General features: G+C 30.4%; 1 protein-coding gene across 1 annotated transcript; it reads right to left on the minus strand.

Annotated features, from left to right (window-relative positions):
• Nucleotides 1–342: 342 nt before the first annotated feature.
• LOC148625223 (homeobox protein Nkx-2.2a-like) lies at nucleotides 343–10,098 on the minus strand. The gene is made up of 2 exons (XM_088568603.1): nucleotides 9,649–10,098; nucleotides 343–1,952 (listed from the first exon to the last, which is right to left on the minus strand). Exons 1-2 carry the CDS (start codon nucleotides 9,902–9,904, stop codon nucleotides 1,192–1,194), a joined length of 1,017 nt encoding a protein of 338 aa, XP_088424729.1. The 5' UTR covers nucleotides 9,905–10,098; the 3' UTR covers nucleotides 343–1,191.
• Between the last annotated feature and the right edge of the window lie 3,086 nt (nucleotides 10,099–13,184).

The following is a 13,184-nucleotide window of genomic DNA, read 5'->3' on the forward strand; positions in this document are numbered from 1 at the left end:
TCCCAAAAAAATAACAAAAATAACAGAAAAAAAAGAAGAAAAAAAAGCAAAAGCAAAACAGATAATAACAAAATCAGAGTAATCGCCATCGGTTGTAATGTAATGCCATATCTGAAATTACAAAATTAACAGTCATATCACTATGACAATGATTTCAAAATTCATGCAGTTTGCTGAACTTAAAACCAGTTTTAAAAAAGTTTGATACCATTTTAAATGACAAGGAACCCCCTTTACATCGGAAGATGTTGTGCACCTGAATTGATTTTTGACAATCGTGGTTCAATTAGAAATTTTCACAAAAATGAGGTTTGTCCACAAACCGTAAAACAGAACAAGGTATAAAATTGTTGACTTATTTTATTGTTTTATATTATACCTCAACAAAAACACTTCAGTTCAAGAAACATAGTACAGAGTTCAGACCAAACAGCACATATGGAAAAAATATAAACACAAAGTGTACATAATATTGCATAAAATAAATATTGCTAGTAGTACAAGACAAAAAATGAATTAGGATGACACTCGATGTCATCCTTTAGATTAAAGTGAGAAACTGACCAATAAGTCAATATTGCTCGTAACCGAAATGATTGATTCTAGTGGTAAATTTTAATTGACACCCTAACAGATCTAAAGATTCATACAAAAACGAAAGATATTGTGGTCATATGACATAAGTAACAATCTGTGGTCGATTTCACAAAAAAACCTTATAATTAAGTGTAAAATTAGTCGTATGTTATGACGTCATAAATTACGACTATTTTACGCTTAAGATAGTTTATATGAAAGAGATCAGTGTTCTTTACTGGGTCTACATCCCATTCTCGTTATAAATAAATATCATTCTAAAAAAAAACAATCTAAAAGCACTTTTTGAGTCAATATAAGTGTCTATCTTTATGTTATGTATGATGAGAAAACTGTGGTTTTAAGAAAAAAAAATAAACAACAATGTATAGATAGAGATGATTCAAGAAAATAGTCTCTTTCTTTATCAAGATAGGGGTTAAGTTGATATGTAAATAGCACAGTCAGTAATCTGTTATATAAAGCACTTTTAATTTGGTTCTACTTTCAGAATAGAACTAAAACATGAATATTATTTGTAATCTACACATTATTGCCTCGCATGGAATGCTGGGATTTTGGATGGAATAAACTGTTCTGATCAAACACTTAATGCTACCACCACCGTGTTTGAGGTTGCATGAGAGGATGTGTGTAACTAGGTAATACGTTCATATTATGGTTCATGTTCATATTGAGGTTCATGGAGTTCATTGATCCTACAGAATTATAAGAACAACTCATGTTCATATTGTTCATAGAAGAAGGAATAGAGGATGAGTTCATGCCACCCATTGAATTGTTCATACCAGAAAGTGAACCCATAGAACCCATATTCATGCTTTGTAACTGTTGATGGTTCATCGCTGAGCTTAAGTTCTGTTGCATTCCTAATTGTTCAGGTGATTTCACAATAGAATTTGCCATGCTTGGTTGACATGGCTTGCCATCGCGTACAAGCACAGGGACGGCAACACGACGTGGAGAGGGCAATGGATTTAAATCTAAACCCTTTTCCTGTCGAGATCGTTTTAATTTGTAACGATGGTTCTGAAACCATATTTTCACTTGCACTGGCGTAAGTCTGATAATACTTGCTAAATGTTCTCGCTCGGGAGCAGATAAGTACCTTTGTTGTCGAAATCGGCGCTCCAGTTCATAAGTCTGTGCTTTTGAGAACAACACACGTCGTTTCCGCTTCTTTTGAGACTCTCCACTATTGATACTGTTTTCACTACTTTTTTCACAATTGTCGTCCTCATCCCCTTCCGATTTTACCGATGTGTGGCTATTATTAACACCAGAATGACTTTCCGTAGTTGAAATGTCGCTGGAATGGCTTGAATCGCCGGGAGGGGAGTTCAGGTGCGAAACATCTGAAAAGGAGAAATCACTTAATAGACGCCTTCAATCAGAAAAGCATCACTACAATCTAATTAAAACCGTTTACACACAGTAACAAATCTTGGCTGGAATTCATCATCCTAACATAATGGGTATTGATACGGATTATTTAGGGAACAATCTTGATGAAACTATATTGGCAAACTTGATGAAAACATCTTTTTAATTTTTTTCAAACGCCCTTTGAACACCTGGGGAAAGTATCCTATACAAATACTTCCCAAGCCTTCTCCTCAATGTAAATCGTTATGTAATTTATCGGAAGGCAATTTTAAAACTTTTGTCCGGCTATCAAAGTACATACACATGTAAAAACCACAAAAATGACTTTGTGGGTTGGTGCTCTCGTTTTCGTGACCTGTTTGAAGTAACTCGTTAAAATTTGACTTGAATTTTGTTTCTGACAAAATCAAAAACAAGTCTAAGATATTTTGCTACATAAAGAAAACATAGGGTTGATTAAAGTATTACTAAAGAAACAGATATATTAGTAAGATATTATCATTAATTTACGATTAACAAAAATTTCCTATTAATTTGTATTTTTTCATCATTTTCTTTGCTCCAAGGGAATTAGTTGTCTTTTGAAATATCGTTATCTATCTTAGAGAAAGAGTTTAACTTGACGTAATCCTGGCAGAAAATATTAAACATTATTCAAAACCTGGTACGCTTAAATATCTGATGCTTTTATATATCATTTTTTTCTTCATTTGTTATAACCTCACCGACAAGAATAGTTTTCAACAACAAAAGGTGAAATGAAGTAAATTCGAATATACTTTAAATCCACACCTTCCTATTTCTCGTACTGAATAGAAAATAAATTTAAAGTGATCAAAACTAAACGAAAACGATTGGTGATTATACACTAAATCAAATCAATTTTGTAATAATAGGACCACACAATCTGGATTTTATCAAATATGAAATTGATTATCAACAATATTTAAAAGCTAAATGGTGTAAAATTCCCACTTTTATATTTTATCGATATCATTAGAATTGCAATGGCTTGTACCTATTTAACCTTAGAGAGAAATATTTCTCATACAGAACGTGCATAAGTTCTTTTATTTGATTTATCTTGTTGGTTTCCACAGGATATTGGAAGCGAGGTAACATTGATGTTAAAGATCAACTGACCTGTTAACGTGGAAGAATAATGGTTCGTATTTATCAATATTTTGTAGAAATGTTGAAATCTGAATGTGAATTGGGCTTTCAAAGAAAATTCTATTCTAATTACCGTTACCTAGAAAAGTAAAAAGGCAAGACTGAAGAAATCCTCATCTTTATCTACTGTGAGTGACTGCGTATATAAATAATAAAAACTTCAAACATTCTATAATCGGCAAAAAAACTAACTTAAAATAATTTAGATATATCTTCATTATTATTTGGCGACGATTTTAAATCTAAACGTAGCCTGTGTTCCTAGCACTTTATAAATTAAGAATTACCAATATTTTTTCTAGTTATTTGTGAGCTATTCGGTTTCGATAAATGTTCATTTTTATCAATAAATGACCATATTTATCAAGACCCCTTTTTGCAGACTGGTATGACCCTTACATGAACCCATCATATAAAATTTCAATACTCTGTTAAGGATGGTAAGAATAACCCATATTTAGTAGATGTAACATTTAATTATGAGATTTTTACACTTGAGACTGCACACGATGTATTGTTCTGCACTTAAACGGATGTATTTAAATGCGCTAGTTGACTAAGTCTGAAGAAAACCGTAAGGTTTTTATTCAATTTTGTAGAGATAATAATATGAAGGGCGGCAATATCAAACTGGATTAAAGGAACAAATACATGAAAGTTTCATGGGAAGAACACACAAATTATCTTTCATTTTTTTTTCAAAATTTGCTAACATAAAAAATGAAACGAGACACACCATGTTAGTTAAAGAAAGACAAAAGATCAAAGGATAGCATCGTAGGGACTCAGTGCAATGTGTTATCCTCTAATTAGAAAAGTACTCGGGGAAATCTCATTTCTCTTTCACTGACAATTTTAGACAAAAATAACAAAAAAACATACATAATATTACCCTGATTATTGTTGAAACGAAGATTGTTCTTGTCAATGTAGTGTTCTGTTTGAAACGGTATACTTTATGCTGTATTTAAAATATACGTATTACAAAAAAAAACATTTGCAGTTCACATTCTGGAATTAATTTATCGTTAGTTCCGCACTGAATATAAAAATGGACGATGAGAATTGGTGAATAGGGTAATAGGTTGACATTGTTAATTAAGTCACTTATATAATAAGCTCAATCGTAAGCCATTACATATTATACTTTTGATGACAATGGTTGAAGAAAGTTGCCTTATAAGCGTATCGTGTGATGAGAAATGTAATTGCTTATCTGAAAAATTAAAAATATGAATACTTATATATCACCTTGCTAGCCAAATGCAGTGACTCAAACCATGTACTGTCAATGCTTTATCGATAATAAATCATTAAAACGACCAAAAAAAAAAAAAAAAAATTACAACACAAAATATCAACCTACCAAACAAACAAACGAACAAAAATAAAAATTCCTTACTTTTCATAATTTAATTTGCGGACAAATTTGTTTCATTTTGATCAACGAGTATAGATGGGACAATTGAACTCAATATAGACTTAAAAGAGGCAACATTTTGAAACTAGGCATGTTATTTTATTTATTATTTATTATTATTAGTTATTTTTATATGTACGTTTACGAACACACATAGAGTTGTAGCATTCTTCAGAAATTTTGTTTATCACAATTACTGAAACATGTTAACTCATTTTAACAAGTTCATGCAATATCATATATTGCAGTTGACATGAATGATAACTATACACCATTCGATACTTTAATTCACGTCTCCACACTAGACATAAAATTTGAAGTACCTTGCTCCAGTTGCAATAGGTGAAGTTGTGGTTGAATATGTCCTCATCCGCCAATATTTATCTCTTATTTTCAAGTCAACGGCATAATCAAATGCATTTTTTTCCATTGAGGAGCTCTATTTTTTTACTTCGTTCCACAACTATCAAACTTAGTTACGGATCTACGCGATTTTTTCACAAGAATAGTACCTTATCCCTAACCCATAAAGGCATAATTGTTTTCATTGTCAGGGTCTTTAAATAATGAAATTTAATTTCTGAAAAAAAAAAGATCAAACAATAAATATGCCTTATTATTAAATACTAATGCATTAGTATCTTTTACAGGAAATCAAATAAATGATAACAGAAATTGGGTGTTATAAATGGACAAAACAAACCCTGACAATTCAACCCCTTTATTACTTTGGAGTGTACCAAAGGAACGCAGTATAACGACTGGAATGTTCGGATTAGGGCTAAAATAAAGTTATACTTGTACATTTTTTCTTGCATATTTCAATGAAGTCAAATAACCTGGAAGAATGTATTTCCAAAAGAAAGAGTAACCAAGTGAACCAAGATTTTAGCAGAAGTCAAAAGAATGTAATCCAGAGACAAAGACCAGACATGGAAAATAGACAAACAAAGTGAGCGTCCTGATTGCCAAAAAAAGTTTGGAAAAGGTTATTTTGTTTTTTTTTGTCAGTTTAATAATTACTGCTTAGGTTTCTAAAGATTGACCTTAGATTAAACTTCATTATGCTAGAGAGGGTCACTTCATATTTCATACTCAGTATTGTTTGAATAAAAGTAGTATAAACATTTTTATTCAATTATTATTTCAACAAAATTATAAGCAAATCAATTTTTGAATCATGCCAAACAATTGACATTGTACAAGACCCGGATTTTGTAATTGAATTCGTATTAGAACAATAACTTCTTGAATCAAACGACAATCTCTAACCTAATAGTCTTAACCTTTCCTGTAAACTGACATGTACTTATATACAATTCCGACCAAATTAAAAATGATAATTCCCCTTAGATTGTTTTAAACAGAAAACTATTTTTGTTTTGTTTCGTTTACTATTTATTTCAAAAGTATATATTTAGAAATGAAACAATCAGTTATATCATTATATTTTTGCTTCTAACAAAGACAAAGTAAAATCTTGATTTAAGAAAAAAAAAACAAAAAAAACAAAAAAACAAAACAAAACCTACTAGAGAAGGAAACATATTGTGAAAGTTTAACCAAAAACTAACAGTTCTAAAAATTGGTACAGACAGACGAATATATTTAATTGTCTGTGGTCATAAACTTAAAGTATGTTTGCATATTGTATGCGGTAATAATTGTTAGGAAAATATTTGTCTGTGGCAACAATTCATGGACAACAGACAAAATCGTTTTATACAGGAAATGTACCAATATTTTGCTTTATGATGGTATCTCTAAGGTCACAAATCATGACAAGGTGTTTCAATACAAGAAGTCAAAATACAATATAATTTGATAAATTGAATTTGAAATCAGAATTTCAAAACGATCATTAAGGATTTTCGCAAGAGAGAATTTAAAAGTTGCCAATTATAAGCATTTACACAAAATCGAATGCATTTTTTAATTGTTAAGGTGCCGGAAGACCAATTAAAACAGTGCAGGCAACTCTGAAGTGGAGTCAATTTAGGTGTCTACAATCATTTGAAATGTTCTTATAAGAAACATAGTTATCGGAGTATTTCTTTTGAATTAAATACACAATTATCTAGAGTTAAGAGTAGTTTTGCAACTTTTGACAATGTCATAATTACTGATTTCAGCCCAGCCGTATTGTTTCAGCATGTTTTTTTATCATTTAAATATTGTATTTCAGTAATACATGTATGCACAATGTAACCTAGTTTCAATCCATTGAAATTTCTTGGAACTATTCATTTAGATATTAAGTCATTAATGATTTCCTGGTGAATACAGTTTAAATATTATAAAAAGTAATCAAGGGAACCAATACAAAACTTCATATAAAACACTATGGTGTGTGTTTGTTACTCGATTTTGTTTATTTTTGTTAAAATTGATAAATAGCAAGACTGTTGATACGAGGACAGATTAAACAAAAAAAAAACCAAAAAAAAAAAAAAACCGAAAAGACTCCAAAGGTCATTTGACTATTTTCGTCTGGGTAGGCATTTGACGTTCGTTCTCTTTTCTATTTGCTCATGTCGCAGGCGCAAGACCGAAAATTTTGGGCTCCACTTTTTTTGTGCGATTTATTTGTATGTAGTTCTATATTGTTCTCTTTAATGTGGCTATTTCACTAACTTATTTTTCATAAAATTGATAACATATTGTACATAGCAGGGACTACAAAATTTTCAAATACCTCGATTTAAAACTTGTATATTTTATGAATATAACATTTATTTGATATATTTTTTTAATTTTTAATGTTCAGATAAATATTTTAAACTATGATTGCTACAATATTATCATATGATAAATGCTATCTATTCTTGAATTTAGAAAAGGACACAAATGCAATTAGGAAAACCACAATAGTCCATATATATAGAAAACAACAAACACTATCAACAGAAACAAAATCTACCTCTCACAATGTAATTATGTTTCTACAATGTTTGAAAGATTTAATTTTATTCTTCTGAACATAATTGCAAATACATAAAATGATACTGTTTACAAAGTTTACCGCAATATTTTCTAAATTCTTTCATTTTCAAAATCATTTCCTCTATATCTGAATTTTATTTTCTAAATATCAAATGAGAAGCAATGAATGACATGTCTAGTTTTAAGATATCTCCATCTCTTCCAGAAATTAAGAACTTTCGTCCTATTTTTCGTATTTCTTGACCATATTAATAAGACTACCGCTATCAAAAGATGGGCTAATAAAACGATCGGCTAAATATTTGCACAATGTATTTGTAAATAAACCTTAACAGGAACTTTAACCATTAAAATTCAATGGGATGGTTCGGTCACTGTCGTCGATCCACGATAAAAAGCGGGGTCATTTCAATATGAAATAATGACAGAAAACTAAAAAAATATTCATTTGTAATTCAGTTTCGCTTTTACTTCCGTATATATTTTAATTATCTAAAAAAAGTACAACTAATATTTACAGCTTAATTTTAAAAAAGGCAGCACACCGTTGTATTATATAAAATATGAAAATTAAAATACATGTTTCATACTTAGTATTAATAAAACTATCGTCTTATCATGAAAGTGATGAATTCATTATCCAATGTAATGATTATCAAAATACCAATACCATTAGGACTATACGTACGTAACATCGAAGACGAATTTGTTTGAATTTTAGATAATTACTGATAATAGTTGCTCGATAAAAGCGTTAAAGAGATATAATTGTGTAATTCAAATAAAAATAAATCTTAATAATTGAAGTTAGATCCATTAAAAGATTAGAACGATGAGCGGCAAGCGTTTCTGAATCTGAAAACCTCCCACTTAATGAGAAGAATGATTAGTAAATGAATTGGCATACGCGGGCAATGTTTACTGAATGAAGCAAACAAATATATTTTGTTGAAGGACTTGGATATTTTTAACTAAAATAATAGTTCAATTCTAGCGGTACTTTCAAAAGGTTTAAAATGTATTATACAATGTTCAGTTAAACAAAAAAAAGCTTTCATTTAAGTTTTTTTTAAATGGTGGCGAAAGTATCCAATACAAAATCTAAGAAGTGGTGTTCATGATAAATGCTGATCTTTTAAGAAAACAAAAGTTCTACTTCGATCAAAAACCAATTAATAATACAGATAAGACAGAAATCTAAATTATGACATGATGAAAGAGCGCAAATTATTCCAGAAGATAGTCTCTCTGGAAGTTTTTACACTATGAAGAAGGAACTTTTCAAAGAAAATTCAACTTCATCTTGAATATTTTAAAATCTGGTAAAACTCGTATAGAGATAAACATAAATGTATCATGGAATGAAAAACCTCTGTACCAGAGATGTCACGATTTGAGTTACAACACTTTTGTCTTTATATCATATTCTCTCACCACGTAGTATATAATAAAAAGCAAATATAATTTGATATTATCATAAAGATAAGCGAAAATTTATATCTAGTCAACACAGCCACTTGACCTAATAAAGCAATATTTTGAGACTTTCCTAAAACCTCTAGTGATGTATATTTACATTTTTAGCATTTGTTTCAGATGCGTTTACATTTCCCTTGAATACAAGTATTATATATATATGTGTGTGTGTGTGTGTGTTTTAAGAATGCTTGTATAGAAGAAACTTATATTGCATTTTATAAATACTTATCATTTCTTGAAACACGTAGTGGAATACATTATATGACACAGTATTTTATTAGAAAGACAAAAAAGATTTGCCAAACAATATTAAAAACTTTAACTGACCAAGATTGTAGGGCTTAAAAATTGCTAAAATAACACACACAAAAAAACCCCAAATATACAAAAAAAAAACAAACAAACAAACAAACAAACAAAAAACCGCATGAATACACATACTGAAATTTTGTAATCAGCTTGAAACAATTTTTTGGTCATATTTTTTCTATTTCAAAAATCATTTTACCTATTTTACCTTGTGGTCATTGTTTCAACCAGTGCCGCATATATGACCGCAATGGTTGTAATAAATATTGATTAAGAGTTACAGGTCTGAAACTAATTACGAAACTATGGTACATTAGATAAATGCTGCTGGTTGTACTTACTTGAGTATGGAATACTTTCGTTCGTCTGTAGCCACCTACTGTAAGGATTTTCATTATCGTAGTACCCGTTTACTCCCGGTAGATCACTGACATCAGGTACAGACGGTATGGAGGCTAAAACGTTACTATTTACCGTCGGAGTTTCAGAGTCGACTGGGCTACAACTATTTTTCCCTTTTGGTAAGTCTAAAATATCCTTAACTGAAAAACTACTGCTATGTTTTGCACCATTCATTCCTTCCAACTGGACCTCCATTTAAGTGTAAAAATTGATTTTATGCTTAGTAAAATTGCGATCACTTGAAACGCAAACTGGGCACTTCACCGAAGGTAGATTGCCTCTCGGGTTAGCTTCTCATTCAAGTTATGAGACATGCGAGCAGCATGTTTAAAACTGTCACTTTAACCGTGTTATTTTAATGCTAAATGTCCCGTAGTCGAAGAGGGCGTGTATTAATTTTATCGAAAATGACTAGAACGGTTAAATCTACCCAGAAAATGTTGAGGTTTGATTCTGAATTTGTCACGCCCACTAAGATTTAATTATTTGCTCAAAGGCGTGGTTTGCCTTTCTATAAAACGAATAAAAATCGTTTTTAGCTTCAACAGATTTATTATACAAACTGATCAATAAGAGACAAAAATAAAAACCAAAATGCACTTTGTTCTCATTCAAAATAATTATATACGAGAAACACTCTTTTAGCATAAATTTGTCCCTTCAACTAAGAGCTAATTAGCGTAAGACGATTTGTCCACTGAACTTATTTAACATGATAGAGATTTAATATTGATGATAAATAAATAAAGAGGTTATTACATTAAAGTAGATCACTTGACGAATACTTCAGATGTATTGGTAGTGTTAACATTTAACTGTAGTAGGTTTTCAATACTAAAATAATGTTATCAAATATACTAGAAAAGGCTCATCCAAAGTCATTGTTGAAGCGTTTACTTAACTCTCTCTTCTTAAGTGTATCAACACCTATATGGAAGATAACAAAGCTGTTACTTTATTTGTACATACATAGTATTGAAGGTATCTACTTTAAACGTCTAGGAATTCAACTAGTCTGCATTGTAGAGTAGAATAAAAAATTCCCAGTTTTTAGTTTACATTTCTAATTTGATAGACATTGTCCAGTGATAAAGTTGCTTCCTCTTATTTTTTGAATTTTCTTTTCAGCCATGTAAAATATATCATTGCTTCGTCAAGTTATGTGTGTATAGGACTGGTCCTCCTTAAATTTCGATTTGATTTGTTATACCAATTAGTAGCATATAGTATCTAGATAAATTAAAAAAAAAACAATTAGAGTCAGCAATTGAGGCACAAAATAAACTAATAAAATATATGTATACAGCTGATGGTTACTTTTGGGGACAAAATAAAATTGAATAAATATTAATGTCTACTGGGGAAAAAAGACACAACATTTTTTGTTGATTTACCTTTATCTATTTAGGTGTGTTGAGTGGGTATCTATGATTCGATATTTTTTTTCGATTTAAAATAAATCAAATGGAAGAGTTCAGTGTTAGATCTGAAATATCTTAATGAATTTGATATCACCAACTTCAAATTTTCAAAAGTTGATTCATTTTTATGCGTATATAAGACACCATAAAATAATATGAAATATTGATTAACATCATGACATCAAAATCTCCTACCACCCAACAGGACATGTACTATTACTGACTATAGAAATAACTTATTTTAGCTGCAACCAACTGAAAATGCTGGTAACAAATAATGGCAGAAATTAAATTTCTTAGTAAAAATTTGTGGAAATATAAGTATACAAATTTCACAAAAAAAACAAAGATTTAATTTTATCATGCATTTGTTGATAAAAAATATCCCATAACACTCTGTAAGTTTTAGCTTATTGACCCACATTAAAGTTTGGTTTATATTGTTTGATATCGACAAAAAAATAAAAAAACAAAATAAAATAAAATAAAAAGACACCCCCCCCCCAAAAAAAAAAGAAATACCGAAGCGTCAAAAGCAGGAAAATTAAGTTACATCAAAATCCAAAATCCAAGTAAGCCTGAAAAAAGAAATTATAGACTATCTTTATACACAATGTGGCTCTCAGAATTAAATATATAAAATATGAAGATAAAGAAAATAAGACATAACAGAAAAAAACAAAAGCACTAGCAATATGCAATATATTCCCCCACTTAAAATCCGGGAATGGCATCAGATGCTGTGGAAAAGTAGGAATGTCTTTTTTGATCGATGTTGGTATTGATGGTCACAAAGTTTCTGACAATATCTCTCAAAGTTATATTTTCTGACCCCCATATCAGATATGCTTATATAATACAAGGACGTTATAGTTGTACGGTAATAACCGCGCGGACCGCCGGTCTTGCTTACACAAAAACTAGGCCATTCCGTTGCAACAAAGGAAAACTTAATTCCCTAAAGTCGGGTCTTAAATATCAAATGTTCCATGGAATTTAAAAATCCTGAAAACAAATGAACACTTTACCCTAGCTCGTATTTTCCAAGCAACATGGCGTAACGAGCATGCGAACATGTGTACTGGTCTTAAACAAAGGATAACTATAAACCAATATGCACTGTCAGTTCCATGATGAAACACCTAATATAGCTCTCTACAATGAAATTAATACGTACATATGACAAAATCTAACTTTGATTTCATGTGATATATTGCTGCATTTCCTTTGCAAGTCGACAAATTACGGTAGGTATCTTGGTTGGTTTAGAAGCCGCGTGAGTCTCAATGATTTGCATTTTTAATGATTCATGAGGAGCTTAATCCCGAGTCAAGCAACTAGGTAGTAAACTCTTGTCTAACTGTGTACCTGTTCTGTTATTGCTAGTCACTTTTCCAATCTATTTCATGCCTTCTTTTGGGTTTAATATCAACTACTACAGAGCTTTAAATCGCTTCTAAACCCTGTAAGCCCAATACTAACTAAACACATTATTGAGGAAAGTCCTTTGAAGTGTGAACCTCAAAGCTAAAATGACAACATGAGAATGTGTAAAATATATTTTTTATCTTTATTCCTAATTTTGCTATTTATCTCTTGGTTTAGGGAGTGCACAGCAACCATAAATAAGATTCCCTGTTCATAGATAAAATTGTGTCGATAGTTTAAATCATCACTATACCCTAGTTTAAACAACTTTTATTTCACTTAATAAGTTCAAATGCATTTGTCAATGATATTACGTTTTAATTTTTTTCGATTTCATTTTCAGAAAACAAAGGAATTTTAAAGTAGGTAAATAGTTTAGAATTTAAGCTCAATTCAGGTTAAACAAAATAGGGTGGAAATTATAAGTACTTAAAAAATAGTAGAAAAATCAGTGAAATTTTCAAGCAGAAAAAAAAAGAGAGAGATACATTAAGTACATATACGAGGAATCAAAGACCGTAAGCAGTCAGAGGTTCCAGCTGCCTAGACATTTATATGGTATCCTTGTAACACGATGACAAAAATCAAACTGCATCATAAAGAATCTCATAATGTCTTTTTACCAT

Source organism: Perna viridis, chromosome 2, assembly GCF_037379345.1.
Source record: "Perna viridis isolate PV_CMFRI_1.1 ecotype Kerala chromosome 2, ASM3737934v1, whole genome shotgun sequence".
Taxonomy (NCBI): domain Eukaryota; kingdom Metazoa; phylum Mollusca; class Bivalvia; order Mytilida; family Mytilidae; genus Perna; species Perna viridis.